General features: G+C 38.4%; 1 protein-coding gene across 3 annotated transcripts in view; it reads left to right on the forward strand.

Moving 5' to 3' along the window:
• The window catches only part of LOC138212997 (glypican-6-like), a 133,119-nt gene that overhangs the window by 9,499 nt on the left and 96,322 nt on the right, over positions 1-27,298 (forward strand). For all 3 annotated transcript variants that reach the window (XM_069173782.1, XM_069173780.1, XM_069173781.1), the window contains exon 2: positions 20,299-20,457. In XM_069173782.1, coding sequence (XP_069029883.1) covers positions 20,349-20,457 — 109 coding nt within the window. In that variant the 5' untranslated portion in view covers positions 20,299-20,348. The remainder of the gene's footprint in view (positions 1-20,298; positions 20,458-27,298) is intronic.

Raw genomic sequence — 27,298 nt, forward strand, 5'->3', positions numbered from 1 at the left:
GATTATGGCTCACCAAGCAACAAGACAATAGAAAATAGCAGTGCCTTGCAACACTCCTGATCACGTGTTGTTAATTGTACTTTCAAATAGCAGTAGTTGTCATCCAGGACAAGACATGCAAGGAAATCATGCTGCTCCAGTTATAAATTAGGAAATTTATACCGATTACATGAGTTCATGACCCAGTTTAGTGTGATCTCGTTTGCGACTTTGAGGTGGAGAGACTAATTGGAGATCGTTATTATTTTTATGTTAATGTAAAAAATGTAGTGGGGTGATCTTAACCCCGGGTCACATTTGTGGGCTTTAATTATAACATTAAATAATTGGCTTTGCAGTGAAATGCCTAAGGGGATATAATGACAATCCGTTGTGTGGCAGAGGTCTGCCCTGTGCTCCTTCACCCTGTGTTGCCTCATTTTGTTTTTACTCCAGTTACGGCACTTTATTTCTTTCAATCGGTGATCTATGAAGGCTAAAATTATACAGATGTTAAATGATTTCATGATAGATTCATGGGAAAAGCGAAGACTTTGAGAAAATATACATTAAAACTTTGACAACATAATTTGAGCGAGAACAAGGATTTACTATTTAGATGTTCCAAACTACTAAAATGCTTTGTTAACTGGTGCAAAACAAATCGTAGCTGTGTATAACTAGATGTATTTTTGCTCTATGATGGGCCAGCCTATTGTATTTTTGGATAGAATTGGCTTTTAATGAGGCATGTTGGATGTGCTAAAGAATGACATCAGGATTCATCTGGAACTAAAGAAGTACAGCGGGGCTGAACCAACAGATCATTTGAATCACCTATCCTTGGAGCTGATGAGAATGTAGAGCAGTCTTGCAGGAAAAGATATCAAGGCTCTCTGGGCCCACACCACTGACTTGAATGGGGCTACATGGTGCATCTCCAGGGAGCCGTGCTGTCATGACAAATGTGACAAGCTCATATAACCTTAATGTCAGGAGAGGACCAGTTTGAAGTCTTGTCGTTGGAAGAATGTTGATGAGGCTTGAGAAAGAATATCTCCAGCCTTCATAGTTTCAGTTTTAATAATTCAAGGCCTGTTGGAAAGGAGGTGCAGGCATTTTGGAAAGGCTTATTCATACTGATGTGTTGAAGAGACAATGTCCAGTGTTTACATTTTTTTGGGACCCTGGAATATCTTCATGTGTCAAATGAAACATGTGCCATTGTGATGTTTCTTGGCACATCCTTGTTCTTTGGCTGCTGCAGGGTGCTCGATTCTGAAAAGAAGCCAGCCTCATCTCTTGCTCCCAGAACCCTGCTGTTTCCTGTCCCCAGTGTAAGCTGCCAGTAAATGAGTGGGCTGGTCATCTCACACCCCGGGGCTCTACCTCGGGCTCTTCAGACCACCAGCTGTTGTGTTTAGGACTGAGTCATGCACCAGTTAGCATGATGAATCCAGAGCACGGGTGCAAGGCCTTAACCCCACCGTATGTCTCTCCTTCTTCCCTCTCAGCCTCTAATGTTAGTGTGCTCAACTGCACTGAAAAATTGAGACAAAATACAGCAGTACAATAGTTTCTAACAAACATCTTGAGGGCCAGAGCGAGCTACGCTTACTCTGTTGACATTGCGGTTGGAGTTGTCTGTGACCATTTTCTTCTTTTACCGTTCCCTCCTGACAGATTATCCACAATGATTAACCACATTTTTACAACCAGTATTTACAGTGAACAGAGCATCACATCTAACCATGCAGCTCTACTCATATTCTTAAATAAATCTTATTTTATGATAGACATTTTTTTATACTCCACTCCAGCATGAGTTGGGCTCTAACAGCCTTGTATGTTTAGTCTCATCTAATTTATGTCCTCCAGACATGCATTGGAGTTATGACTTAGATTAAATCAGTTTGACCTATAACCCATCAAGACCAAATGTAACATTGGACTGGGTGGAACATTTGCATGCTTCTGCCTTTAGTTTAGATGATACCAGCAGACCTTTTTCTAGCTGTGGCTGCAGACAGGGTAGCAAAGTTGCACGTGACAAAATCTGTCAGTGAGTGAGTGAGTGAGTGAGTGAGTGAGTGAGTGAGTGCGTGCGTGCGTGCGTGCGTGCGTGCGTGCGTGCGTGCGTGCGTGCGCGCGTGTGTGCGTGTGAGAGAGAGAGAGAAGTTACACCATTGTTCGGCCAAATGGCATCACTTAAGTTTAAAAACTTGATTTTCACTGGAGGGGGTCTTTAATAAATGGTTCTGATATATTTTTGTTAGTATTCAATGGTACTAATGCTTCATTTACCTCATGTTTAAATGCATTTTTAATTTAGAAAGTGTGTTAACTTAATCATTAAATACTTTGTGAATAAGTAATAGAATTTCCACTACATTCAAATAATCATGAATTTGACTCTTGCATAAAATGCATAGTGTGACTCACAAGAATACGTTTTTCCTGCTGAATTTGACAGTTTGATAGGACTGTGATGCACATAATCCCTTATCTTTATAAACTTTTCCAGATAAGGGTAAAAAGAGGATGAAAATAAGCTCTTACCAGCCAAGGATTTGTATAATTCAGAAACTCCTTATGTGGCTGTGTGCAATGCCTCTCCCCATGGGTGGGATTTGAAAATTCATATGTTATTATGATCTTTTTCTTCCTTCATACAGTTTAAACACAGACTCTGGTTTAAATTTAGTTTGGAAAATTGGTCACAGACATTACCCATGACAGAGGCATGTAGCTATCCCGTATATTGTAGGCCTGCTTTAATAGACCAAATGCATGACTGAAGCTAGTGACCATATACTGCACTCAAGTGCTTGACTTGTATGATGGCTTACCTTTGACATTTACTACAGGACTCTCCAGTCCACACTGGTTACAGATACTACGTGTGTATATCCATAGAACCGCTGAAATGCTTATTGAAGCGTTAACGCATAACAAATGCAGTTAAAAAAGGACAGGTGCAGAATTAAGGTTTTGAGATGGGGGAATACAATGGTTATAAAAAGCTCAACGTCTGTTCTCCACCTAGTAAATCAAAGCCAATGAGTGAGTCAGATGAGAGTATTTTCAATTGCTTACAAGTATTGGAAAACTTTTTCACATATTCACTGCTCAGAATGATTTAGACTTGGCTCAAAGGGAGTTTTTGGTAAACAGTGTTTATTAAGGATATACTCAGTATTCATAGTAAATTTGATTTGTGTGAAGAAGCCTGTGTTTGTTCAAAGATGGAAGATGTTATTCTGGATAACAGTATGCAAGTGTCAACAGGGAAATTTGGAGTTTGACGCAACACATAGAGGTGAATGTTTTTGTCATGATAGTTTTTGTCATGTCTATACACTACTAAGTCGCTGCCAAACGAGTTCATACAATGCTCATGAAGCCTATCGCTGCCAGGTAAATCTTTCTATATTTCAGTGTACAGAGTTTTAAAATCTGCTGTCTGAGGAAACATTCCCATGCTGGCTTAATGAATGAATACTGGTCATGCGCTACAGGGCAGAGCACGCATACTTCCAGTTTGGCCTCATGCTAACTTAACAGCTGATACAATAATTTAATCATGCGACTCTTCTGAACTTTCCAAATGTTATCAGAACAAATGGATCAAATTCTCATTTGGAAACAAGTCATTTTGTGAGGGGTGTGATGCTCAAAACAACTTATCCACTGTTTCACAGCAGGAACAGTTGAGATGGAGACGACTGAAGCGCTGCCTATAACATGAGCATGTGATGAATGTGTTTTTGTAATTACTCTCACTGGAAGAAGGGAGAAAGAAAAGTTCAGCATTGCAGGATTTAGGCCAGAGAAAAAACGTCTGCAGCGACTCGAAACATGAGAAATTACATGTTTATCAGCATTTAACTACAACCACAATCTTTCATTAACCTTAACCAAAGTGCTTTTGCTGATTGAGGAACATATGGTACTTAGGATCCAAACACTTCTGGTTCGAGGTACACGCTTGCTTGTGAACATTATCCAACAATTGAAGAAGAGTTTGGAAAAGTAAGTCAGTGCTGTAATTTCTAGGAGACAGGATTGACAGTCATTACTATTTTGTCTGCCTTGGTACCTAATAATACCGAAGTTGCTAAAAACCTAACAAATTTGGATGCCTCACATTAGCCAAAGTTAATGAATATAGTTTTTAATCCTCACACAACCAACACTGCAATCATGCAGCCATGTTACATTATCTGAAAACATAAACGCTTGGAAGCTGTACTTTTGAATTTTTACCATCTCAAACATGCATCCTGTTTGATGTGAAAACAGACTTGTCTTACTTATTGCTATATGTAAGTCACTTCCACCTCTGCTAAATTCCCCTTCAATATAGATTTCTATGCCCCACCTTTCAGTCATGTATTTTGCTTATTGTGTTATTTAGGCATAACTTTTACAAACAGGCTTTAGTAACTTTAATGAGGTGTTTTCTACTCATTGTGCATGTCAATGTGTCGATATGTCTTTGATTTAGAAAAGGCTTTGTCTTACACATGACTCATGGTCCAGGGTTCCTGCCTGTTGCCAACAATATGAGATATTGCTTTTTCATATTTCCAACTCAGTAATAGCTTCTAATTTAGCCCAACTGGTTTGTCAGTACAGATCATGGCTTGTGCAGATCTGTCATTGTGAAAATTGGAAATTGCTCCAGTACTTATCATAGTTGGGAGAAATTCAGCAAAAGATGTTTGGAGGAAAAATACAGAGAAAAAGGGAGGGGGGAAAAAAAGCACATTTTTGCCCTTTGGGTTTTTAACCCCAACAAAACCCTTGTACTGTGCCTTTGATTAAAGATATACAGCACATACAGCAGATGTAATTAACTCCTCCGTCTTCTTATTATCTCTCTGCCATGCTGTCAGTTCACATTAATGAAAGCAAGAGATAATTGCGAACAGTACAGTCTGCACATTGTCTGCATTATCAAAGCTTGAACACCTACACTGCTGTCATGTGTCAAGCACACAGGCTGGTCATCAGGCTAAAAAGGGGGCATAGTTGACATCAAATGACAATTTTATGGTAAGTGCACCATAAAATTATGATGAAATGTCAGGCCATTAAATCTTGCCTTGCTGCTTCACACCCCACTGTGCACCATTTATATATACATTATTGTCACACAATTTTCCAACTCTGGAAGTTATTTGAAAGTTAAGGACTCTTTTTTTCACTCTCTAACCGCGGTAACATATGGTTGGAGCAATTGTGGGAATTATCTGTGTCATCTTGTTTGGACATATTCAATTTGGGTCTCAAGCCCCAGTGGAAATAGTTGAAAGAGGGTGATTTGGGTGATGGAGAGGAGATCCAGATGGCAGAGCAGCAGCAAGATCAATCGAGCTTGATGCATTTTTCCCACTTCAACATGCAGACAGATGTGATTTAACACAGTAATTGGGTTTACTTCCAGTTCGCCGATTTCCGTTGACAAGTAATAACACCTTAGAAAGGATGTGCAAACTTGCTTGTAAAATCTCTTAAGTACACATTATTTCCTGTGTTATTCCATCGTAACAATAAATTATAATTGATCATCTTCCCATGTAGCTATAAAACAGAAATGGTTTATGGTTTTGAGTTAATTTTGAACACAAGGTTGGTTTGATTAGGAATGCACCTATTATTCAACTTTTTATTTATATGAAGATTAAAGTGATGAATAGAGCTGCAAATAATTATTACTTTTCTTGCTGGTTAATCTGTTGATCATTTTCTTGATTTATTGATCAGCAGTTTGATCTTTAAAATGTAAAAAATGGTGAAAAATGTCGAGCCAAGTTTCTCAAAGTTGAAGGAGTCTAAAATATCTTGTTTTGTCCTGACCAACAGTCCACAGCAGAAAGATATTTGGTTTATCAGAACATATTCACATTTATTCATGACATGAAGCATTTTCTCATTAGAAATGAGAAATCCATGATAAAAATAGTTGCTGAACAGCTAATCAATTAATCTTCTAGTTGCTTCTAGTTTCTGATTGTTTTATTATGGATTAGTCAGGTGATAACAAATTTTTTTCGAATACGATGGCAGAAAATAGTGAAAAGCACTCATTATCTTTTTAAAAGATTGCTTCTGTCATTTAACTAATAGTCCAAAGCCAAAAGAAATTAGGTTTTTCAGTATTATGATCCAGAAAAAGCAGAACAATCTTAACGTATGAAATAAATGTTTTGCATATTTGCCTGAAAAATGACTGAAACAATTAACTATAAAAAATAACTTATTATTATTTTTTTTCCCTAACTGGTTAATCAATTAATCATTTCAACCTTTATAAATACACATCAATCCACAAGCGTACTCTTTAAACCTGGTAAAAGTTTTTTACTTTACTGATTTTATTTTTGAAGGTTGTTCCACCAGTCTGGTAACTAAAATGCCCTGCTATAGAAAGCAACATGTTTTTAACACACAAACACTTAAAACAAACACATTACTCAATATTTATCCTCTAAAACCCCAGCATGCAATTTTTGAAAGTGTCTTTAATTATTTAACTTCAGTCATTTCTCAACGAGAGGCTAGAAGTCACACACTGACGGTCACTAGTTTTGCATTTCTGAACTACATTTTTTCAAGTAGAACGAATTGTAAAAAGTGATTAAGTGTAGTTTATCATAGAAATTTAAAAGTACCCAGAGAGTCTTCCGTAGCCTACTTTTACTTTGCAATTTAAATATGAGTCAGACGGGTTGAGAGCAATGTCTTTGACTGCAGAAATCCTTCATTATGCTCATTTTAAAAGTTAACATATCAGCTGGAGTATTAAGCTCATAATAGTGACTTAGATTGCTCAAAGCATTTTTTTTCCCCCTTTCATTTAACATTTCAGATTATTCATATAGTCTTCCATCATTTAACAACCGTTAATTCTGTCTGCGAGTGTGATTGAGCTCCTTTTTGGCCCCTAATCTAGGTCATGTCAGCTGAATAAAGGGCTCTTTAAATGTGCCGCATCCCAAATAAAGAAAGGATCGTCTTGGCCCAGATGTGAGAGAGGGCCTGAGCTCCATCTGAGTCAATAGATCTCAAAGGTAAAGGTGTCAACCGTTAACAGAGAGCTGAGGCTCAGCCAGCCTTTTAGCTATTAGTGTCCAGTGTGCTGAACTTGGCTTGAGCCATTTAGTCAAATAAAAAAGTAGAAAGACAATGACTAGCACTGCCAGGGTCTGTCATTTGCAGAAACTCCCAACTTCTCTGGTCTACTTCTTTATAACCTGGGCTGTACTGTGACACACTTTGTCGTAAAGCTAACTGTACATTTAGCCACTTTTTAATGGCTTGGATGTTTCCAACTTCCTCCTTTTCCAAGTTGAAGATACAACAGGTATATGAAACAGTAGAATTGTAGGTAACAAAATAAACAGGTGTGTGTTCAAGTATAATTCTTCATTCACGGATAATAAAATTAATTAAAAATTGTCACAGTTTGTTTTTGTTATTTTGTTGAATTCCTGGGTTTTCGACTGGGTTGGATAATGCTTTTGTTCTTTGGTGTGTAAAGCTTGGTAGCAAAGAAAGTGATGGAATTGAACTAACCGTTGCTGAAAACCAGGAAAACTAAACTCAAGATAAATTGAATTATGGATATCATAGGAGACCTGGCTCAAGTAAATTTAGTCAGCGAATTGAAATGTCAAGAGCATGGACCTTTTTCTACAGGCCTGTGCCCTCATTTTAAGGCAGTGTGTCTCTGAGCACATTGGTGCCTTGTGGCAGCCAGGCTGTAAGAGCCGTGAAGAGGCAATATTCCAGAGGCAGTTCTGAATGAGACTGGAGCAGGAATCTGGTGGTAGATCAATGATAATAAATGTGATTCATTCAAGATGGTGCTTCCCAGTTATTGAGCGAGGCTATGCGGTGGTGTGAAACCCTACTAACAGGCAGCAGTCGAATATATCCTGGAACCAGATGAAAAGAAATCCTGATTTAAATCTAAATGTAGGTTACTTGCATAATACCTACTGCATAGAGTACACTTGGCTCTCTTAGAGTCTTTCTAGTAAATTCTTTTCAGGGGCACAAACTTGGAATAAATCTCACCCACTCAGAGTACAATGGATGCTGCCACTCTGCAGCAATTAATTTAATTTACTGCATCACTACATCTTTTTATGAATTTTCAGCATGGCTGAATAATAGATTTTTCTCTCTTGACTTCATGATCTGTTGGCTTGTTTGGCAGAGAGTTCTCTGGCGAGAAAGTCCTCACTTTATAAATGCTGGCAAGGGTGGTCAAGAGATGTACCAGATGGCACAGCCCATATGCAGTATGCCCTTTGGCCAGGTAGAATAATAAATCCTTTTGGGAGTTAATCTGGCATAAGACCCTCCATGTGCGTAGAACCCACGCTTTTCCCACAGCTGTCCTGAAATATTTTGTAGCCTTCAAATTCCCTGTAACATATGTTTACAGTTAGGGAGATGGAATTGAAAACAGTCTCTTTAGCATTTTCAATTACCTCAGTAGACGATTCTGTATCAGCCTCTGCTGTACAGTCTGCATCTTTTGATAATGGACTCTTCTCGATCCATCCTTGAAAATAACCTGCACTTTACCTTGGGCATTTGTTAATCATGCTACTTCATCAGATAAAAGGAACACTGTTTCCTTATATCTTTTAGCGGCTGATGAATGTCAAGCGTCTGTGGTTGTAAATGACACTGCTTCCGTCCGACCTCGCAATATGGATGTAATACTGCAGAGTGGAGTTGCTAATGAAACCCACCAGGAATACATGCTATCTTATGATTTAAACTAGAGGTTCCCAAACTTTTCAAACCATGTACCACTACATACCAAACCAAGTACCACTTCCCACTGCATATATCAACAATTATGTTTTCATCAAATAAAATGTATTAATTTAACCTTGCAAAATAATATGTTTATTAATCGAAGACTGAGAGTTCCAAATGTGATTGTGTCAAACTGTCATTATCATTATGCTATGTTGGGCATGACAGGACATCAACCTATGAAACGCACAGGCAAATTTGATTTCTTAAACATGTAAATGATTGCCAAGTGGTTTTTACATCATTATGTTATGTGCATGTGCAATAACTGTTGTCTGTAAAATAAATAAATAAGAATAATGTTTTTGGACTTGACCAGTTAAAGTGCAATTGTAAGGCCTTCATGGCTCTTCTGTACCAGCAGGTGAAGCCTGTACCACTGGCACTCGTACTGCAGTTTGGGATTCATTGATTTAAATCGTAAACCTCCTAGATGTCTTCTATTATAATTGGAAGAAATGGATCAAATAGGAAAAAGTGAAAATCTTATAAACAAGATACTGCAATGGCAAAATTTCAGACAGGAAATGTAATACCAAACTAGCAAGAGATGCATGGTGGAGGCTCGTCCTCGATGCTGTGAAACCAGAATGCTTGGTCTATAACAATCCCTGGTTTATCCATTGTCGGCTTGATTTGAGTTGATGTATATTTTAAAGATATTTACTGCTTTACATAATGTTTTGGACAGACTTCATTGTGAAATGACCTTAATGTCTAACTACATACATTCCAGTGATTCTTAATTTGATCTGCTATCTGTATGCTGTCGTTGCAACACCATTCTTACTATTATTTAAGAAAACAGTGGGAAATGATCCATTTATCAACTTTCAGAGGAAAACTTGAGCTGTGACGGAGTGAAACAGTGTTTCATTTTGGTCGTTGCATCAATTCCTCACTTAACTCGATCTACCACGTTGAAGTGGATGCCTTAAGACCTCCTTAGCTGCAGCTGTGAAGCTTTATCCCCACGTTTTCCTTTGAAGGCTTATCATGAGTTGGCAAAGTGACTGAGACTAATTTGAATTCAACTTGGTGCTCTATGACTGTTGAGGTCCCACCGCTTGCAGCACAACAACATTGTATACAAACCTGCCTGCTGGCAGCCATTATTAGGAGAGCAAGTAGATCAATTATTGAGCAAACACGTTGCATGTCCATGTGTACAGCTGTCCACTATCTACTTGAAGATTTAAAAGTGTATTTTCTTTTGATTTGAGTCCTTTTCAATTTATTGCCCTTGTTTGTATTATTTGTGACCTCTGTTTACTTTCCTTCTGCAATAAAAGTAAGAAAAACATTTCAGCAGTATTTCCCAAGTTGGTAAACATGCCAGCATCCCGTTCAATCTTCCCAACAATACATAATATGTATGAGATTTTTCTTTGGCACATTATTTCTCAGCAAAGATTTTTTTTTTTTTTTGAGAAGTCTGCTTCAAGTACTTTCCAGCATTTTAAATTCTCTATGATGGAACCAGCATGTCCACTCACATTCTCCTGTGTTACTGTGTGAAAAGAGAAAACAATCACTCAATGTCCTCATTCTTCTGTTTTCGTTGAAACCAAATAATCTGAAATGTTGAGTATATCGATCTAGTCCACTAACTCAACAGATCATCCAATTTAGTTTCATTGATAGAGAACTACGATATCAAAGAGGTTTTATATGTACAGCTTCAGTCAAGAAAATCCAGTATATGTAACTTAGATTTGAGGAAAATTCATTATATTTTTTATGGTATTGACAGGACAGTTCTCTTACCAACGGAGCTTCTTTTTGGGAGAGTATTGTGTTTAACAAAGGAAAGCAAGCTGCTTGTTGAAGAGTTTGGTATGATTGTATGGCATTAGTTAACCTCAGATGACTTCATCAGAATTTATATCAACTCAGCAAATTATCATACCAATAGCTGATGTGATTATTTAGAGCATGTCTTGAAAACTAGTAACTTGTAATGCTCCTGTCAGTAGGAATATGGAAAAAAAAACAAAAAACATAAGAGCAAAGTGCTTTTCTTTTAAGATTTTGGGGGAATTTATGCCTTATTTTTTTGACAGTGACAACAGGAAATATGGGTAAAGAGAGGAGGGCAATGACATTCAACAAAGGTCCAGCCTGCTGGGAATCAAACCAGGGACTCAGTGCTAAGGGCAAATGCACCCATGTGATTTCTGCCCCAAACACTCGGCTTCGTAGCCTGGCTCTGCCTGTCTATTGTTCACAGCTTCAGTCTGTACTATGATTTTAGTCTGGAAACCCCGTTAGCACAAGTTCACTCAGCTGCTCTGAAGGGCGGACCAATCAGCAACCTCTCACGCTGGAGAGGGTCTCTGTTGTTTTGAGCTTGGAGAGTTTCGGGGCACATTATGCGTCAAAATTTTAAAAAAGAAAAAAGAAATATAATGTTCTCATTGTAGGAAAAGAATGGCAAGTAGGGTTGTGTGAAGAATAAACTTTGCATTTGCGATTTGAGACGCTTTCCTTGTACATTCAGAATTGAAGCTTCTGTGGCAATCCGCCACTTGAATGCATCTGAGGTACTTCGAAACTCCGATCTGTTGTGTGTCACAGCTGACCAGCTTGAGTTGTTGAGCTTTAACTTCACATGGCTGCCAAACAAACTGTATGCTCAGCTGCCAATTTTAACGAAGCACTGTTAAAAAAGACAAATGTGCCTTCCTTTTTGCCTACCCATTAGACACGATTGCGGCATATGCCTGCATATGAAACCTCAAACGCTCTTGAGCACATGCTTCTTTAAACATCAAGGGATATGAAGCCAACGGGAACTGAGGCCAAATACAAGGCAACTGTGGAATAAAGCATACCATATGATGTTAGTTCTTTAATCTCTGCGTGATCATACCTCCAGGTCCATCCACGTCTTTCCATTGACCTATATACTGTATTCCTGACGTTGTTAGCTAGTATATCACAATGTGTGGTTAGTTAAACAATAGGTATCACATACATCTTAAAGGAAGATTTATAATGAGAATCTTGAATTCTGTGAAAGGAGCTGTCTGAGTGTCTCATTGCGTGGGCCAAACAGGCATCTCACAGCATCTTTTCTGAGGCCATTTGTCAGCCCTGAGGCTGAAACTAGTCAGCAACTTCACCTAATCACAGTGCTGCGCTTCAATCACATTTTGTAGCTCATGAAGATAGTGATCTTGAAGGGCCAAACATGTGCGCATCAAAGAAACTGAACAAAACAACTGTGTGATTGGATTTGTAAGCCAAACAACATTCCTTATGCCTCACTTCCTTTTGATTAAGAAACATTTAAGCTAATGCCAGAACATTTCACTGTAAAATCCCAGAAGAAGATTAGCATTTGTCCTTGATTATCTTGCTTTCTGTAATTACATACATTTAAATCTCTGATCAGCTAGTTCTGAAAGATGCGCCGCGGCGCCTTCTGACATCTATACTCGAGGCAGCTGCGAGGACAGAGTGCTACATTAGCAAACTGGACGGGGTTAAACACGAGTGACAGTCTTTATCTGTGCTTTAGTGATTACATAACTATTTGCTCATAATTCATAGATAACCTGTGAGTAAATAATGTATTATGTATGTGTGCATGCTTGGGTGTGCTGATCCATGAATTTGTGATCATGCTCCGAGTGTAATTAATCATGAGTGTGGGTGGATGTACCAGACTTCAAGCTTAAGATACAGCTGGTTATGTTTAACATCTAAATGGAAGCAGGCTTCTCTCTATATGAAAAATCTGATATGACGAGTGTATCTTTATTTATCATATTAGCACTTCTGTCAGTGTTGTCACCGTAGGCTTACATAAAATATGCGTTCCTCTGCTGCTCACGCTGTGAAGTCAAACTCTGCACTCTCATTTTATCCTTAGCCTGTTGTGTTGTCAAAAATGTAGCCTGACAGACATAAGACTTTACCAAATTGGTATTCCTCGAAAGTGCAGACCTACTTTAAGTTTTTAAGAAATGTGCAAAAGCTTCAGCAGCAGTGGAGGATTTGGTTGCTACTCATTTGGAAAATTTAAACAGATGCCATGAACATGCAGTGGGATTGTTCCCAACTTCCCACTTGCCCCTCTTCACCTGCAACCATCCGTAATATTCACAACAAAACTGTTTTTTTCTCTCTCGGTGCTCCACTTTCTAACAGATTTGTCAGAATCCATCACCAAGACTACTATTTATGTAAGTGCACAGGAACAGCAGGGTTGTTGACTGACTGTGTTTTTATTCTTAGCAAATGACATTCCAAATTGAATCTTTAAACAAACACACAGCATTCTTATATTATAGTTTTCATAATGAGAAGGAGGGAAATGTTGTGGCCTTAAGATATCTATTATGTTTTTCAACAAATGGCCAATCTACTAAATATGGGAACCATAAAATGGAATGTTTAAAATAAGATGTTATTGTATTTAACTGCTTCGAGAAAGGTATAAATTTTCACCGGGCTGTTGGCTGCTAAATGTAGACATATCGATTCCTTTTATTTCATGTTTCTTTTGAACCTGCAGCACAGAACTTTTGTCCACCCAAAACGTACAATAGCTCCATAGCCTATCCAACATGTTTTACAAATACCAACCAGTCCACGAGCAGTAACGTGGCAATTGTGTCTGCCCTCAGTCCATTCTCCTTATTCAGGGGTCTCAAATGAAAAAAAAAAAAATCGATAACCGTGTCTGTGCTCGCCGTCGATTGTTTTATTTTATTATTTTTTTTTTTTTACCTTAATCTGTCCTCTGACTGCTGAGGTTCTTTTTTATGAAGAGTATCCACTTCAGGAGCTTTTTTGGACTCTTATCGGGTTTTTTCCGCCATTCTCTTAGCTGCCGCAGCTGTCGCTACGTTGACAACTATTCCCCCCCCCCCCCCCCCCCCCCCCCCACACACACACACACACACACACACACACACATACGCTCTGACAAAACAATCATTGCTGGTTGCTGAAAACGCATCACTACTGGTGCACTAAAATGGGAATATCTCACCAGACACCAGATTTAAATATTCTATATACTGTGAAATACAGAGAGATTTAACTGGCAATGACAAGTTTAATCAGCATTGTGTGAACCGTAATGGTTCATTTATATGTAAAAGTTCCACACTCCAGCTTTGAATAGCTTTTTTGTTTAAAATACTTTGATTCCTTTAAGCTGATGTATAATTACAAATACATTACAGTTGATTTATTTTAAAGGTCCCATATGGTATAAATTCAGATTTCTGTTATAAGGCAGGTGAATATGCTCTATACATACTGTGAAAGTGTCAAAACATAATCAGTATTCAACAACTGTGCCATTCGGATGTCCGTATTTTTGTGATGTTAAAAATTCACACTGCCCACTGCCCATTTTCTTTTTTTTTTTATATGGATGGAAACACGGAGGGGAATTCCATCACAAGCAAAGATAAACTTGTGTTTGGCCTATGTGTGTGTCACTCAGAAAAGAATCAGTCATTAAAGAAGGGGATTACTGATATCAATGTGTCTTAAAGACAGAGACACAAAACAACCTGTTCTTGGTGGAGCTCCAAGCTCAAAGCAGAAGATGTAAAAATATATTGAAATGGTTTTTGGCAATTAAAACCACAAAAATATCTTTTAATGGATATCAAGACTGGAAATAATACTCTAGAAAAGTGTAACATATGGAACCTTTAATTCATCAGATTTTCATAAAACTTGTACCTTTTTCTTCTGTCCACTCCTATGTCTCCAGTTTTGTTAGGACTGTTGGTATTGAGTCTTACAAGTTTAACTCTGGCCTGGCAGAGACTGTGCACAAGTGTGATCTCACAAGCGTGCAGCGTATTGACAATGTGGTTTCAAATTCCATCTTGGGTGCAAAGCAACCGACTAGAACAGGACAGATATGGTCTGGTGAGCCAAAATCTCATCTAGATTTGGGGACGATTAGTTCCTAAGTTCAGTGTATAGTTGTTTTCTTCTTTCGAAAGAGCTCTCACTTTTAAAAACATAGCAGAAAAATAGAATGTGCAAAGTTTTTTTTTATGTGTAAAAATGTCAAACTGGTTTGTTGTTGTTGCTGTATTTTTTTTTGACAATACTGCTGTTTATGTTCCGCTGTATATGTTGGTGTCTTTATTATGGAAAGCAGCCAGAAAAACAGACAAGAAAGAAAAGGAGAGACGAATAACATGCAACACATTCTAAGTCACGACTTCATAAACATGCAGCTCATGCTAGTCCCTGCCGCTCACAAAGTCCTATTTTATGTTGGTTTATGTAACAGCAGCATTACGGTTTTCAGAATAGGAAAGTAGCTGGAGATGTCAAATTATGTGTTTGTTCAACAACAAGACTGAGGAATGAATAGAGTGGGGCACAACCTGTGAAACCTAAAAGCACCACACACTCCTTTCAGCTGTCATTCACACTTAAGGACAGCTCTGCCTTTTATTGTTTTTTCTTTTTCTTTTGTCAACCTTCAGTGACCATCGATGGTACAGAGTTCCACCACCTTTGACAAGTTAAGTCAATTTATTGCATCAACGGAAACTTCAAATTGAAATACAATCCCTTCAGAGTCACAGGGCTTCTGAATGCAGTTAGAAAATGTCATTTTCCTTAACTTATCCATCCTTATACTCTTGTGCCAAAGTCTTACCTGGCCGCTGATTCAAGCTCTGCAAGTTTAGATCCTGGAAAATATGGTCCACAGTTTAAATGAGGTGTTTTCTTTGACATTTACCAACGGGCAATGCGTACGAGCTGAAACTGACCTCATCTCAGCCTTTATAATCCCTTGACACTTCAATGTCAACATCTTCCTGGAAAAACAAACTGTGATCGACCATGTTGCGCTACATTGATACTTTAATGATACTGGTCTTCTGTGAATGAGAGCTCAAATATAAGCAAAACTGATGCAACACAAACAATGTCATGAGCTGTGGCTGAAAAGGTAAACAACAGAGATTCATGGCTTTGTATGAGTATGCTACAATTAATTCAGATTCCATACCCTGCATAATATTGTTTTCCTCCGCAAGCGTGTGTTAAAATGAGCGCAGCTTGGAACAAAGATTTTCACACAGCGATGCTCCATATAGTGGAAATCATGTGTGACAGTTGAGGAATTCTGTTGCAATGCTAAAACATAACAACATCGTCGTTTAATAGTGAAACAAAAGAGCCTTAAAGGATCACCAGATAGAAATTGACTGGTGCATTTCATCTTATTTTGTGTTTCAGAGAGTTTGGGTTCTGTGGCTAGGAGGCTTGTGCATTACTCTGGAGAAAAGGGTTTGTGTTGAACTGTTGATGGTGCACCTCATTACTGTAGCTGGGTGCCTCTCTAAGGACTGATTAAGGATTAAGCACATTTGAGAGTGCCAGCACGTACATACTGCATCTTCCTTCTTTCATTATCCATGCACAGCTCCTTCATCTATAGCTTACTGTAAGTGCATGCAGAGCACCAGTGAGCCTGCCAGTGCCTGTATTGTGTACTGGAGTGGGATTCCTCAAAAAAATAAAAAAGTCCCACAATCTGAGTCTGTTGTGCACCAAATCCCCCGCTGGTACGGCGACATCCATTTCATCTTTCTCTTCTTTCGCAAATGTTAATAGGTTGAACTGGAAAAACGCAAATCTCTCATGCAGCTGCTGGCCAGACGGTTTATAATATCTCAGATAATGATGTCTGATGCTCTCAGTAGCAGAGGAGATATAAAACAGCAACTATGAAGAAAGTGTAACGTGCACAATTTCCATATTTGTATGTTTCTGTAATGAATCAAAGACCGGCAATTCTTTTCCAAAGAATCTGCACAACTGTTACTTTCTTCGGCATCAACTTTGGTTCTGCAGATGTTTCTGCCCAGGAAGACAAACGGGTGAGAATACACATTTTGAGCAGTAAACTTTGAGTTTTTGACATCTACAATTTAATGATGAGGCCCTTTCAAGTCCTTCTCATGAGCTACCGCTGCTCTGTTAAGAACACATTGTAAATGGTAAATGATGTGTACTCACATAGAGCCTCATAGATACGACTTTACACCGAGGGGCTTTTTATCAGAAATAGTAACAACATGAAACCTGTGAGGAAAAGTATTTTTAATCTCCTCACTTGGACGAAAACATGTTATTGGTTTGGAAATGAGCTTATTTTGGCAACAAGGGGCTTTGACTCGCTTTCATTTGCTCACTGACTTTTTTTTTTCATCTCTGGTAGTTGGTAATGGTCTGTTGATGGTGAAAATTTTGCAGCTTTGAAAATCCCTTTATTGTTGAATTCAGACATTTTTGTGTGATAAAATCTTTGGAAACTTGCAATAAACCAACCTGAAAATGAGGTTGTCTGCTTGGTCGGATTTATAAACTAGAAGTAATGTTTGAAAATTAAGTAATTATTTTACAGTAAAAGCAATCCATCAAAAGAAATTGTATATACAGATGTGTTGTTTTATTATTATTTATGTAATAATTGAAGAACATGAAAAAATATAAATACCTTGATTATTTGTGGGGCAACATTTTTACTAATCAACACAGGTCATATATTTTTTCTTCAATATATTTTATTCATTTACATTTCCTCTGTTTCATTTAAGAATAAATGTAGTGTGTAAAACTGTTTTAAGACTGACATAAGTTTGGGATCCAGATGCACAAATTTTAGTAATAAATAAGCAAAACCAAGCAAATCTTTGCCTTGTGTTGCACTACAAGATGATATGTGAGTGACTGATACTGTCATGCATAGATGATAAAAATGGGCGTTTTAAGGTTTACTCACATGACTTGTTGTTAACACAAATATGTCTGGTCTGCTTTAATTGTTTCGGTCAAAGTTGTTGAATTTAAAGGTTGCTTGAATCCACATGCAAGTTCTATCCTTTAAAGTGGATTATAAGACTTATCTGTTTTATCAGAGTTGATTAGACACTTTATCCCTGATATGCATGCCTCTCTTCACTTAAGGAAGAGAAACATCTATACCAGCATGGCATGTCATGAGGTCATATTTATTGTGATTTAAATGAGCTATGTATATGTTATAGAAAAGAAAAATGAAGTCACTAAAATTGTGATGTAAAGTTGAAAACTCTGAAGGGGGACACTGTTTGATGGAGGGTCCAGATGTGGCCCACAGGCTATTTGCCCACATCTACAGCATTCAGAATGGGTCAAAGGGAGAGTTTTTGTCAGTCAGCAAAAAATATCAAACAAAATAAAACTCTCTTATTTAAGCAGGAGCAACTAGGAGTCTTTCTCTTCATGTATTTTCAGATTTAGCCAAGTTTGGTCAAGTCTTTTGATGTTTGCTGCGACACTATGGATTTTTTTTAATCTCCTAAAACTGTCCCGGTGTTTGGATGTACTGCACATAAACTCAACCAAAAATCTTCCGCACTGTCACTGTCAGGCTTGCTTCAGGACAATCTGGCTCAAATCATCATTCTCTCTAATCTCGCGAGTCTCCCAGTCGCACACTGACTTGTGATGCTGCCATCACTACTATTTTCTGAGGCAGAGATTGTGTTAAATGCATGATGGGTTAAACCTGGTCCTGTCAGATAGTGTTGTGCATTATAGCTTCAGAATGTTTTTCCTCATCCCTCTATGTAATTCAAGTCATTTTGCACACTTAACACACAGAGAATAGTCCATAACTATGAGAATAACATCATCTTTTTGAAGAGGGTTTTCAGATGTGAGAGGTAATTTACTTGTTAAAGCCAGTAAAAGTTGAAGTATAGTTTAACATTTTCTCAATTTTAAAATGTCTACTGCAAAGTCACTAATTCTGGCAAATTATATGCTCCAATGTTTCTGTCTCTGAACCATACAGACAGTTCTTTGCTAAATTTTTCACTCTGATGTAAACACTTTCTTTTGTGAACTAAAATATGTTTCTGAGTCCAATTTGTTTAATAATCCAAAGGCGTTTGAAACGATTTTGAAAGACTTACTGTAACTAACCTTGGACGAAACTGTTTCCACTTATTCACCAGACACATTTCACACTGTCTTTTATTTTTACACATTTTCAATTGTGGCTTCAACACCACATCGTGTACAAAGAGTCAAAAGTCCAAGGCTAAGAAATCCCATGAACAAAATTATACAGGGAATTTGTTAGTTTCTTCAAGGAAATATACAACTGATTTACAAGTGTTTTCCTAACTCACCCCCAGTGCACCCTGGACATGCAGATCATGCAGATCATTTTGGTTTTATATGGAGAGGTTCTGATAATTGTGCCTCTGCCTCAGTACAAGATATGGACTTTTGTTCGCAGTGTACAAAATATGTAAAAAAAAATGCACATTTAGAGGAATCAACAACATTATTTTTACAAAAACTGTCCTGATGAGAGGAGATAAGAATATCTAGCTATTATTCTAATGATGTGAGCAAAGGGAGGTTGCATTACCTTAAGTGATAGGGCTGTTACGATCATGAATAAATTGTCAAATTGTGATAATCGATTAAATAGTTCACGTTAATCTGACTACCACCTTTTTTCTGCAATTCCAACAAATTGTCTCTTCTGAGTTAAAGGGCTCTCCTTTTCCATTTGACTTAAAACCAAAATATGAACAACTTTTCAAATAACAGTGTAACAGAAAAGCGGACATTTGCAGTGATGAACCCAGGAAGAAACTCTCCAGTTCCCCATGGTCGTATGATGCATTTTATCTTTAGGCTTTCTGTCCTGCAGCTTTAGTCCATTTTACTGGTGAACACGTGGAGCAATTAGCAACTTAAAAAGCAACAGGTTTCCTTCCAGAGTTGCCACAGAGGGACCAAAAGCAGAGCTAAATCGAGAGTTACCTTCATCGGGTGTCCAGAAAATGGATGCTAATGTTATTTGGAATCTGGTGGAGTTGTAAATAAGCAATCAATGCATATGCTGAGATAAAATGTCAATGTTTTGTTTACTTTTTGTCATCCTGGCCCCAAGTGACAAAAAAAAAAATCAATTATTGCAGGTTTAATGCAGCCAATGCCGCCAAAAGTCTTTGGCTGATATCATAGATAAGGCAAAACCGAGTAGGCAAGACCCTTGAGACAAATTTATGATGTTGGGTTAGATAAATGAAATTGACTTGACTTGAATTGACTTTCTACAAAGTAAAACATAGTTTCTGAATGCTCTGCCTTCCATTGGAAGTCCGTAAAACTGATGTGCTATATATAAACTCAGCTGATTGCACTGCTTTGGGCTGTGATATAAGGAAAATCCTGCATGAGGTGTAGGCACTCTATCAAAGTTACTCTCTGTTTCACATGATAGCAGGTGACCTGACAAATATTATCCTTCCCCATTTGTTACGCTCTGTCCCTCTTTGATAGCCTCAGTGATGAGAATCCCAAAATCACAGGAGATTTCTGATCAAAGACTTGGCTCATCCTTTTGAAAAATCCGAATCCTGTGGCAGTGATGTGTGTAAAAATGGCGCTCTATGTTTCTGTCTTCTGCAGGTGAGCACCTGCGTGTCTGTCCTCAGGGATACACCTGCTGCACGTCTGAGATGGAGGACAAACTCAACCAGCAGAGCAAACTGGAGTTTGAGAACTTGGTCGAGGAGAGCAGCCACAATGTGAGAGCGACATTTGTCTCCAGGCATAAAAAGTTTGATGGTAAGCTCCAGTGGATTGATTTATTTAATATGCTGAGATTGTGGTATATATAATCTGGTATCCCAGATGCCTACACCCTGCGCTAAATGTACTCCAGACAAGCACTGTCAACCTTGTACATACAGACTACTGATGCCATGATTAATAATTACTGTGACAGGTATTAATAAGATATGAGCAGATTTTGAGTTCTTCCAGAGACTCCCTTTCAATTTTGACTTCACTACAGTGACTTTTAAGGTTTATTCGCCCACAGGGATGTCTAGATAGCTACCATGCTCTTCTATACACAAAGGCACAGCCCATATGATTTTCTCATTGACTGAGAAAAAAACGAACAAAATGGTGCTTTGTGCTATTCTTCTTTGAGTAGCCACTGTGAATTTACTCGCATTGCAACAGTACAAGACAGCAGTAATGTGTCTTTGTGGTGAAAAATGTTGTTGTCACTGTAAGCTTGAAAGCAAACCTGTCGGTAAAACTTAAGTCAGGACACTGCACCACTCACATGCTGCACTGTTTTAGATGAAGGCGCTACGGTGTCTTCTTGCCACTGTTAGTCTGTATACTCTAACTATTTCGTGTTTTTCTCTCTCCTCACAGTCGCTTAATTTAAAATTATATTTCTTATGTAAACCACAAGTCTGTCAGGTTCATCTCCACTTCAGTTTAATAGCATCAGATGCCTGGTTTTGATCAGCAAAACGTTTGCAGTAAATATCACATTTGTTGAACATGGTGCTTAAAAAAAGATCAGTGCGTTGCTGTCTTGACCCTTTGTAGCTGAAAGATCCAGGAGTCTTTTTTCTCAGCCTTCTGCGATGCTGTAATATCTGTGTGCAGATGAGAGAAGGAATGCTGGTCCCTCAGTAAAAAAAAAAAAAAAAAAAAAAAAGACTAATGGATCCAGGGACATTTCTTTTTTCTTTTTCTTTTAAAAAAAAAAATGTGCCTTTACTCTGATAGTGCAGTGTAGACATACGGGAAATGAGGGGAACGAGAGCAGACATACGACACGTAGTAATAGTCCATCCAGCCAGGAATTGAACCAGAGACTTAACGCTGACAGCATTTGCACGCACGAGGTACGCACCCAAACCACCACTCAGGTATCGGGTTGCCCTGAATTAGGACATTTCTGCGATCCTCGGATAATCATTTGTCTAGAATCAATTTTTTTTTCTCTGTATGCGATTCAAACTGAAAACGGTGTCTGTACCAGAAAGAGCTGAAATGAGAGAGATAGATGTTTCACCTGGCCAAAAAACATCAAGGATAGGTTCTTTGAGATGTATTATTACCATGTGTTAAATGATCCATCTGACAGGTTGGCAGTCAACTGAGGATAATGCCTGCGTATCCGTGGAACAGCAGCTCAGTAGGAATTAAATTATTATTGTTTTAATTGGCCAGATTAGTTTATGAGTATAAATTCTCGGCAAAGGCTGAAGGGCTGAATAGAGATAGTTTTCAATGCTTAAATGAAGATCTTAGATGATTCGGTGTATCCTATTCAAGTATAAAAACGATGCTTTCATCAGTTAAGATAACAAAACATACTAAATAAAATCAAACAGAAACTTTGACCAAATCTATTGTCTGATTAAAGTACTCTGTGCTGACCATCTCTGTACTCTGCAGCGGAGGGTTTGTTTGAAGAACCTTCACTCTGTAACACCTCTGTACCACTGCACTTGGACTCAGTGAAAACATTCCCTTGAATGCTTTCTCTCACTTGAACTAAGCTGCAGTGAGCACAGCAATAAGACTGCACTCTGTTGTAAATCAGACACTGGTATACAGTTTGCCACAAAAGACAAATATGTTAAATAGTCCAGTGTTGTGCAAGTTTCTGAAAATGTGTGTTTAGTTACTGTGACTGTCTGTCTTTCAAAAGCCGTTGAACTACTTCACCAAATACTGTATACAAAAAATTAATAGTTCCTTGGACCAGAATCTTTTTTGTTACTTTTACATGTCTGCTTTAATTCTCTCATTAATGCAGAGATCGGTGTATTATTTTAGTGTTTCCTGCCTGCCTTCTTTCCCTGGATTTCTAAGGGTCTCTCGCCCGGTCTGCTTTACGCAGTGCACGGTGGAGTTGTCGGTTGGTTGTTGGCTTATCCCGCTTCCTCGAGTCGAGAGGGATCTTGGCCTTTTCCTCTTGATTTGTCTATCTCCTCGTGGCGTCCGCCGTTACCTAGGCCTCTCGTCACCCCGCCCTGGTGGACGCTGCGACCTACAGGAACCCCGTGTACCTCACCATCTCCTAAGTGACGAAGACCCGGTGACCTGACCCCTGAGCTGACGGACTTGACGTCAGGGTGCACACAGAGGCCAGTGTTAGGTCCCCATCCAGTGACATCCAGTCCTGGCCTGCCACTCTGAACCAACTAAGGTTGGTTCAGAGTGGCACTGGCCTGCCACTCTGAACCACGGTGCAAGCGGCTTTGCCCTGGTCACCATCCGTGCACCTGTTGGGTACCCAACTCAGGCAGGGGAGGAATTGGGAGAATTGGCTGCATTTGTCTGCTGTAGTCTGCAGTTATCCATCGTTATTTATATGTAATACAAAATTAACGAGTAACAAGCTCACATCATTTAATTTAATTTAGAAAATCTTTGAAATCAGCATTTTAATTGTTTGTAGATCCTGAAGCTTTTTTTTTTTTTTTTTTTTTTTTAAAAACGTATTAAATTTGTGTGCCCTTTAGATCTACAGGAAACCTAGAAAAAACTAAATTGTAATGCTTCTCTTAGGAATGGATGTAATACACGCAAGTAGAAAGAACTAATAATTACATCATATAAAAGATTTAGCCCTTCTGTAAAAACGTAACTGCTTGCCATATGTTATACAAGCTTTGCCAGACTTGCAGAAAGTACAATAAAATACTCTAAAAACTGCAGTGAATTTGTACATTAACAAATGCATCAAAGATACTGCCTCTAGAACAACGTCTGTACTGTATATCTGCACATTTTATAGAGTTACACTGGTGACACATATGACTTGTGCAATTCCATCTACTACATGTGCCCATATGGCCAGGCCACTCAACGTCACATCCCTTCTCCTTGCGTTAAGCTCCATCCACCTCGTGGGGTTTGAATCTTCCCTCATCAATTTTACATGCCCTCATTTCTTTCCCCAGTTATTTATAGGGCGCTATTATGAAAACCTTAACTTACTTTTTGATTACTGACTGCTTGCCCTGGAGATCTGTGGGTTTTGATGCATTATTGAGTAATCCTGAAGCCATAAATGACTGTTGCACACTAGAATTAAGGTTTAGGTAATCTGAATGTCCAATCATCTGGTTTTTACCCCATCTCTCAGTAAGCCTTCTATTCTCCCAGAGAGACTTGGAGTCCAGTCATATCCAAGCCCTACTAATGCCCAGTAGAGAAAGAAACTCACCAGCCGACTTTACAGTGCAGCAACTCTGCATTTCTTCTTTTGCCTCAGTATAGTTAAACTCCCAACAACTTTGTTTTATTATTCTCTGAAAGTATTAGTGCGCTGTGGCCCTTTCGGTGCACCAAGGAAATCTGGATAAAGGACAATAAATTAGATAAATATTTGAAGTAAATATGCATGTGAGACGGACAGATGGAGAGAGACTGGATGGGTGAAAAGAGTAGAGGGGGAGAGAGTTGCATCACATCTGTTAAAGATTAATTGCAGTGAATGAAGCATGATAAAAGGTGCCTCTTGCTCAGTCAAGTGATTTGAGACTGAAACGGCTGTCAGAGCGGCCATTCAAGCTGTCTTTTATACACATCTCTTTGATTTATATTGAAACTGTCATTATTCTTGTGGAAATTATGTTTTACACTTTAATTACTGAAAAATCTATCTGTCAGTTTCTCAACCTCAAACATTGGTGTGTATGGCGCAGTCAAGTAAGGCAAATCAGTTGATATGAATGATCTGAAAACCACATCCACACTAATAGATTTGTGTTCTAAAATGCAAAACGTTTGCCACGTTTATCCGGAGCATTCAAACTACTCTGGTGTTTTTGAACACACATTTAAAAAAACATTTTGGTTTGAGAACTCTTATGTTGTGTTGTCGAGTCTAAGTTTAGATGACAACTTGACTCGAAAACAATGACGCAAGGATCCACGTTTGCTTCCTGATGGGGACTCATTATTAACGACATGTCCTTTCCCGATTAGTCACGCCCCTATCATGTGACCCTTTTTCAGAAGAAACCTAACAACATCAGCCATGATAACCAGTAGCTTATTCTACATGAATATTGAATTACAGGCATTACCACAGATCTACAGATAAAACTCCTCAAAGCTTTCACGTCATAAAATTCATCAGGCCGAATTTCGGCTGAGGTTTGACTTGGTGTCATGCTGTGAACCAGCTGACCTCTGACCTTCCGTCAGCCCCACAAGGTGAAACTATCCAGAATACTAATGTCTGCTGCCCTATGGTTGAACATAATGACAAACTCAATATTCCAGCTGAAACTATAATGCACATATAATGTTTTATTGTTTGTTTGTTTCTCATGCAAATTAATAACACTTGTACATATCAATGATGTTTATAAGCCTTACTTATATAGTTAATCTGCAGACTCTCTGCCTGTCTTTAGTTAATCATATTGGCTAACAATATAAACTTGTATTAAGTATTTGTGTAACTGATATCAACAAGTGTTTGACTTTAGTAACGGTGGACAAATAATGAACTTTTATTCTTAGCTGTATCAAAATGAATGGTTAGCTCTTTTCTTAGCATTCTCCCTCTTCTCAGAGTAGGCTCAGTGATTGGTCATCTGATACTTGACCCCACCTCCAGCCTGGCCATTCATAAAAACTGTAGCCCTAAAACCGAAGCGTTTTTTTTTTCTCTTTTTCTGTTTAACCTTAATATTTATCATTATTTGCGCTCTGTTTAAATTAAACTTTAGAGTTACCACGCTCTATAGTCAACTCCAAGTAAACTTTAAGCCAAGTGAAGAATGTGTACTTTTAATTAAGTTGATTTGAGTTTAATTGTCGCCTGCAACCGACAACGCCGTTCTTTTATTCTCTCTCCGCTTATAAAAAGTAGTTTTGATAATCTGCTAAAAATAAGTCCAGTTATCCTTCAACCCAGACAAAGCTCAGAAGATCCATTTTGCCATGGAACCACCCTCCAGTAAAGATGGAACCACCCTCCAGTAAAGATGGAACCACACTCCAGTAAAGATGGGACCACCCTCCAGTAAAGATGGAACCACTCTCCAGTAAAGATGGGACCACCTCCAGTAAAAATGGAATCACCTCCAGTAAAGATGGGACCACCTCCAGTAAAAATGGAACCACTTCCAGTAAAGATGGGACCACCCTCCAGTAAAGATGGAACCACTCTCCAGTAAAGATGGAACCACCTCCAGTAAAGATGGGACCACCCTCCAGTAAAAATGGGACCACCCTCCAGTAAAGATGGAACCACTCTCCAGTAAAGATGGAACCATCCTCCAGTAAAGATGGAACCACCCTCCAGCAAAGATGGGACCACCCTCCAGTAGAGATGGAACCACCCTCCAGTAAAGATGCAACCACCTCCAGTAAAGATGGAACCACCCTCCAGTATCTGAGTGCTTTGATCCATTGGGTCGATGTCTGATAGCTGATTTATCCAATTCTAAATTCATAATTTCTCATTTATGTCAGGAACTAGCTCCATTTTTAATAACCTAACTATTATTCTTCCCACCATCACTCCACTATAGTTTAGAAATCCTATTCATGACATCCATGATCCACACACTACAATATATATTCATATAGTTTAATCTTAAATAATAAATAAATATCCTAATAGACCAAGCACTTGTTTTTGTGTATTTCCTGGAAGATATTGAAAGAAATCCCTGAATGCAGACATCATGGTTCAGACTACATTGACTGATCACTTGTATATCGGCCTATACAGCCTATTTTAATTAAATCTTAAATTCTTTCTGCTAAACAGAAAGTGGTGCTCTGAATATAAATCTAATCCGCTACAGCTACTACTGCCCAGTAGGAAAGCCCCACACAGAGTTCCGATGTTGCCCTGTTTTTGGGAACCCATCAATTTTTGTAACCTGCCTGATATTCTTACCTTCATCATCTCACTCCTCATGCCTAAAACTAACCAACGAAACCCACAGTGCAGGTCACAGAATCTGATGGGTCATTAAATACAGTCTATCCCCGGTTTTGGGTGGCATGCCCTGGGTACTTGAATGGTCATGTGATATTCATTTTCAGGTGTGTTAGAATGTATGATATTTCTAACTGTTCTAAAACACGAGTGCAAACGACGATTTCTTTTAATTTTTTTTTTAATTAAAATACACATTTGAAATGAAAACATTTTAATATGGGCGTATCTTTAATGTTCTGGAGAAACTTGCTGCCTAAATTTCCTCTTAAACATCTAATGTATACAGAAAAAAGGTTCCTCACTTCCTGAAAACTTTAGTCTCTATATGACTATGTTCCCATGCTTTGCTTGAAGCTACAATATTTCTGTTGCCACTTTCTCGGTGTAAAATGATAGAGTACACTATTGTTTTATGGGTGCATCAATACTTTAACTAAAATGTCTTCTTCACCATTTTATATCAGTGCAATTCAGCAGTAGTGTCTTGAAAAGTATTTGTTTGGTCTGAGGAAGTGTAAGAGGTTAAAAGATAGAATTAGAGAGGAGTTGGACTCGTGTATCTCCCTTTCCATTTATCTGGTTGTATGGTTGGTGCTCATTAGATTCAGTTTTTGTGATGCCTTTCTTTTCTCTCACAAGACCTCAGCAAAAGATTAGCGTTTGTGGTTGGTTGACTAA

Source organism: Embiotoca jacksoni, unplaced genomic scaffold (genome assembly GCF_022577435.1).
Source record: "Embiotoca jacksoni isolate LCO1_2020_lvr unplaced genomic scaffold, fEmbJac1.0.p SCAF_6, whole genome shotgun sequence".
In the NCBI taxonomy this organism is placed as follows: Eukaryota; Metazoa; Chordata; class Actinopteri; family Embiotocidae; genus Embiotoca; species Embiotoca jacksoni.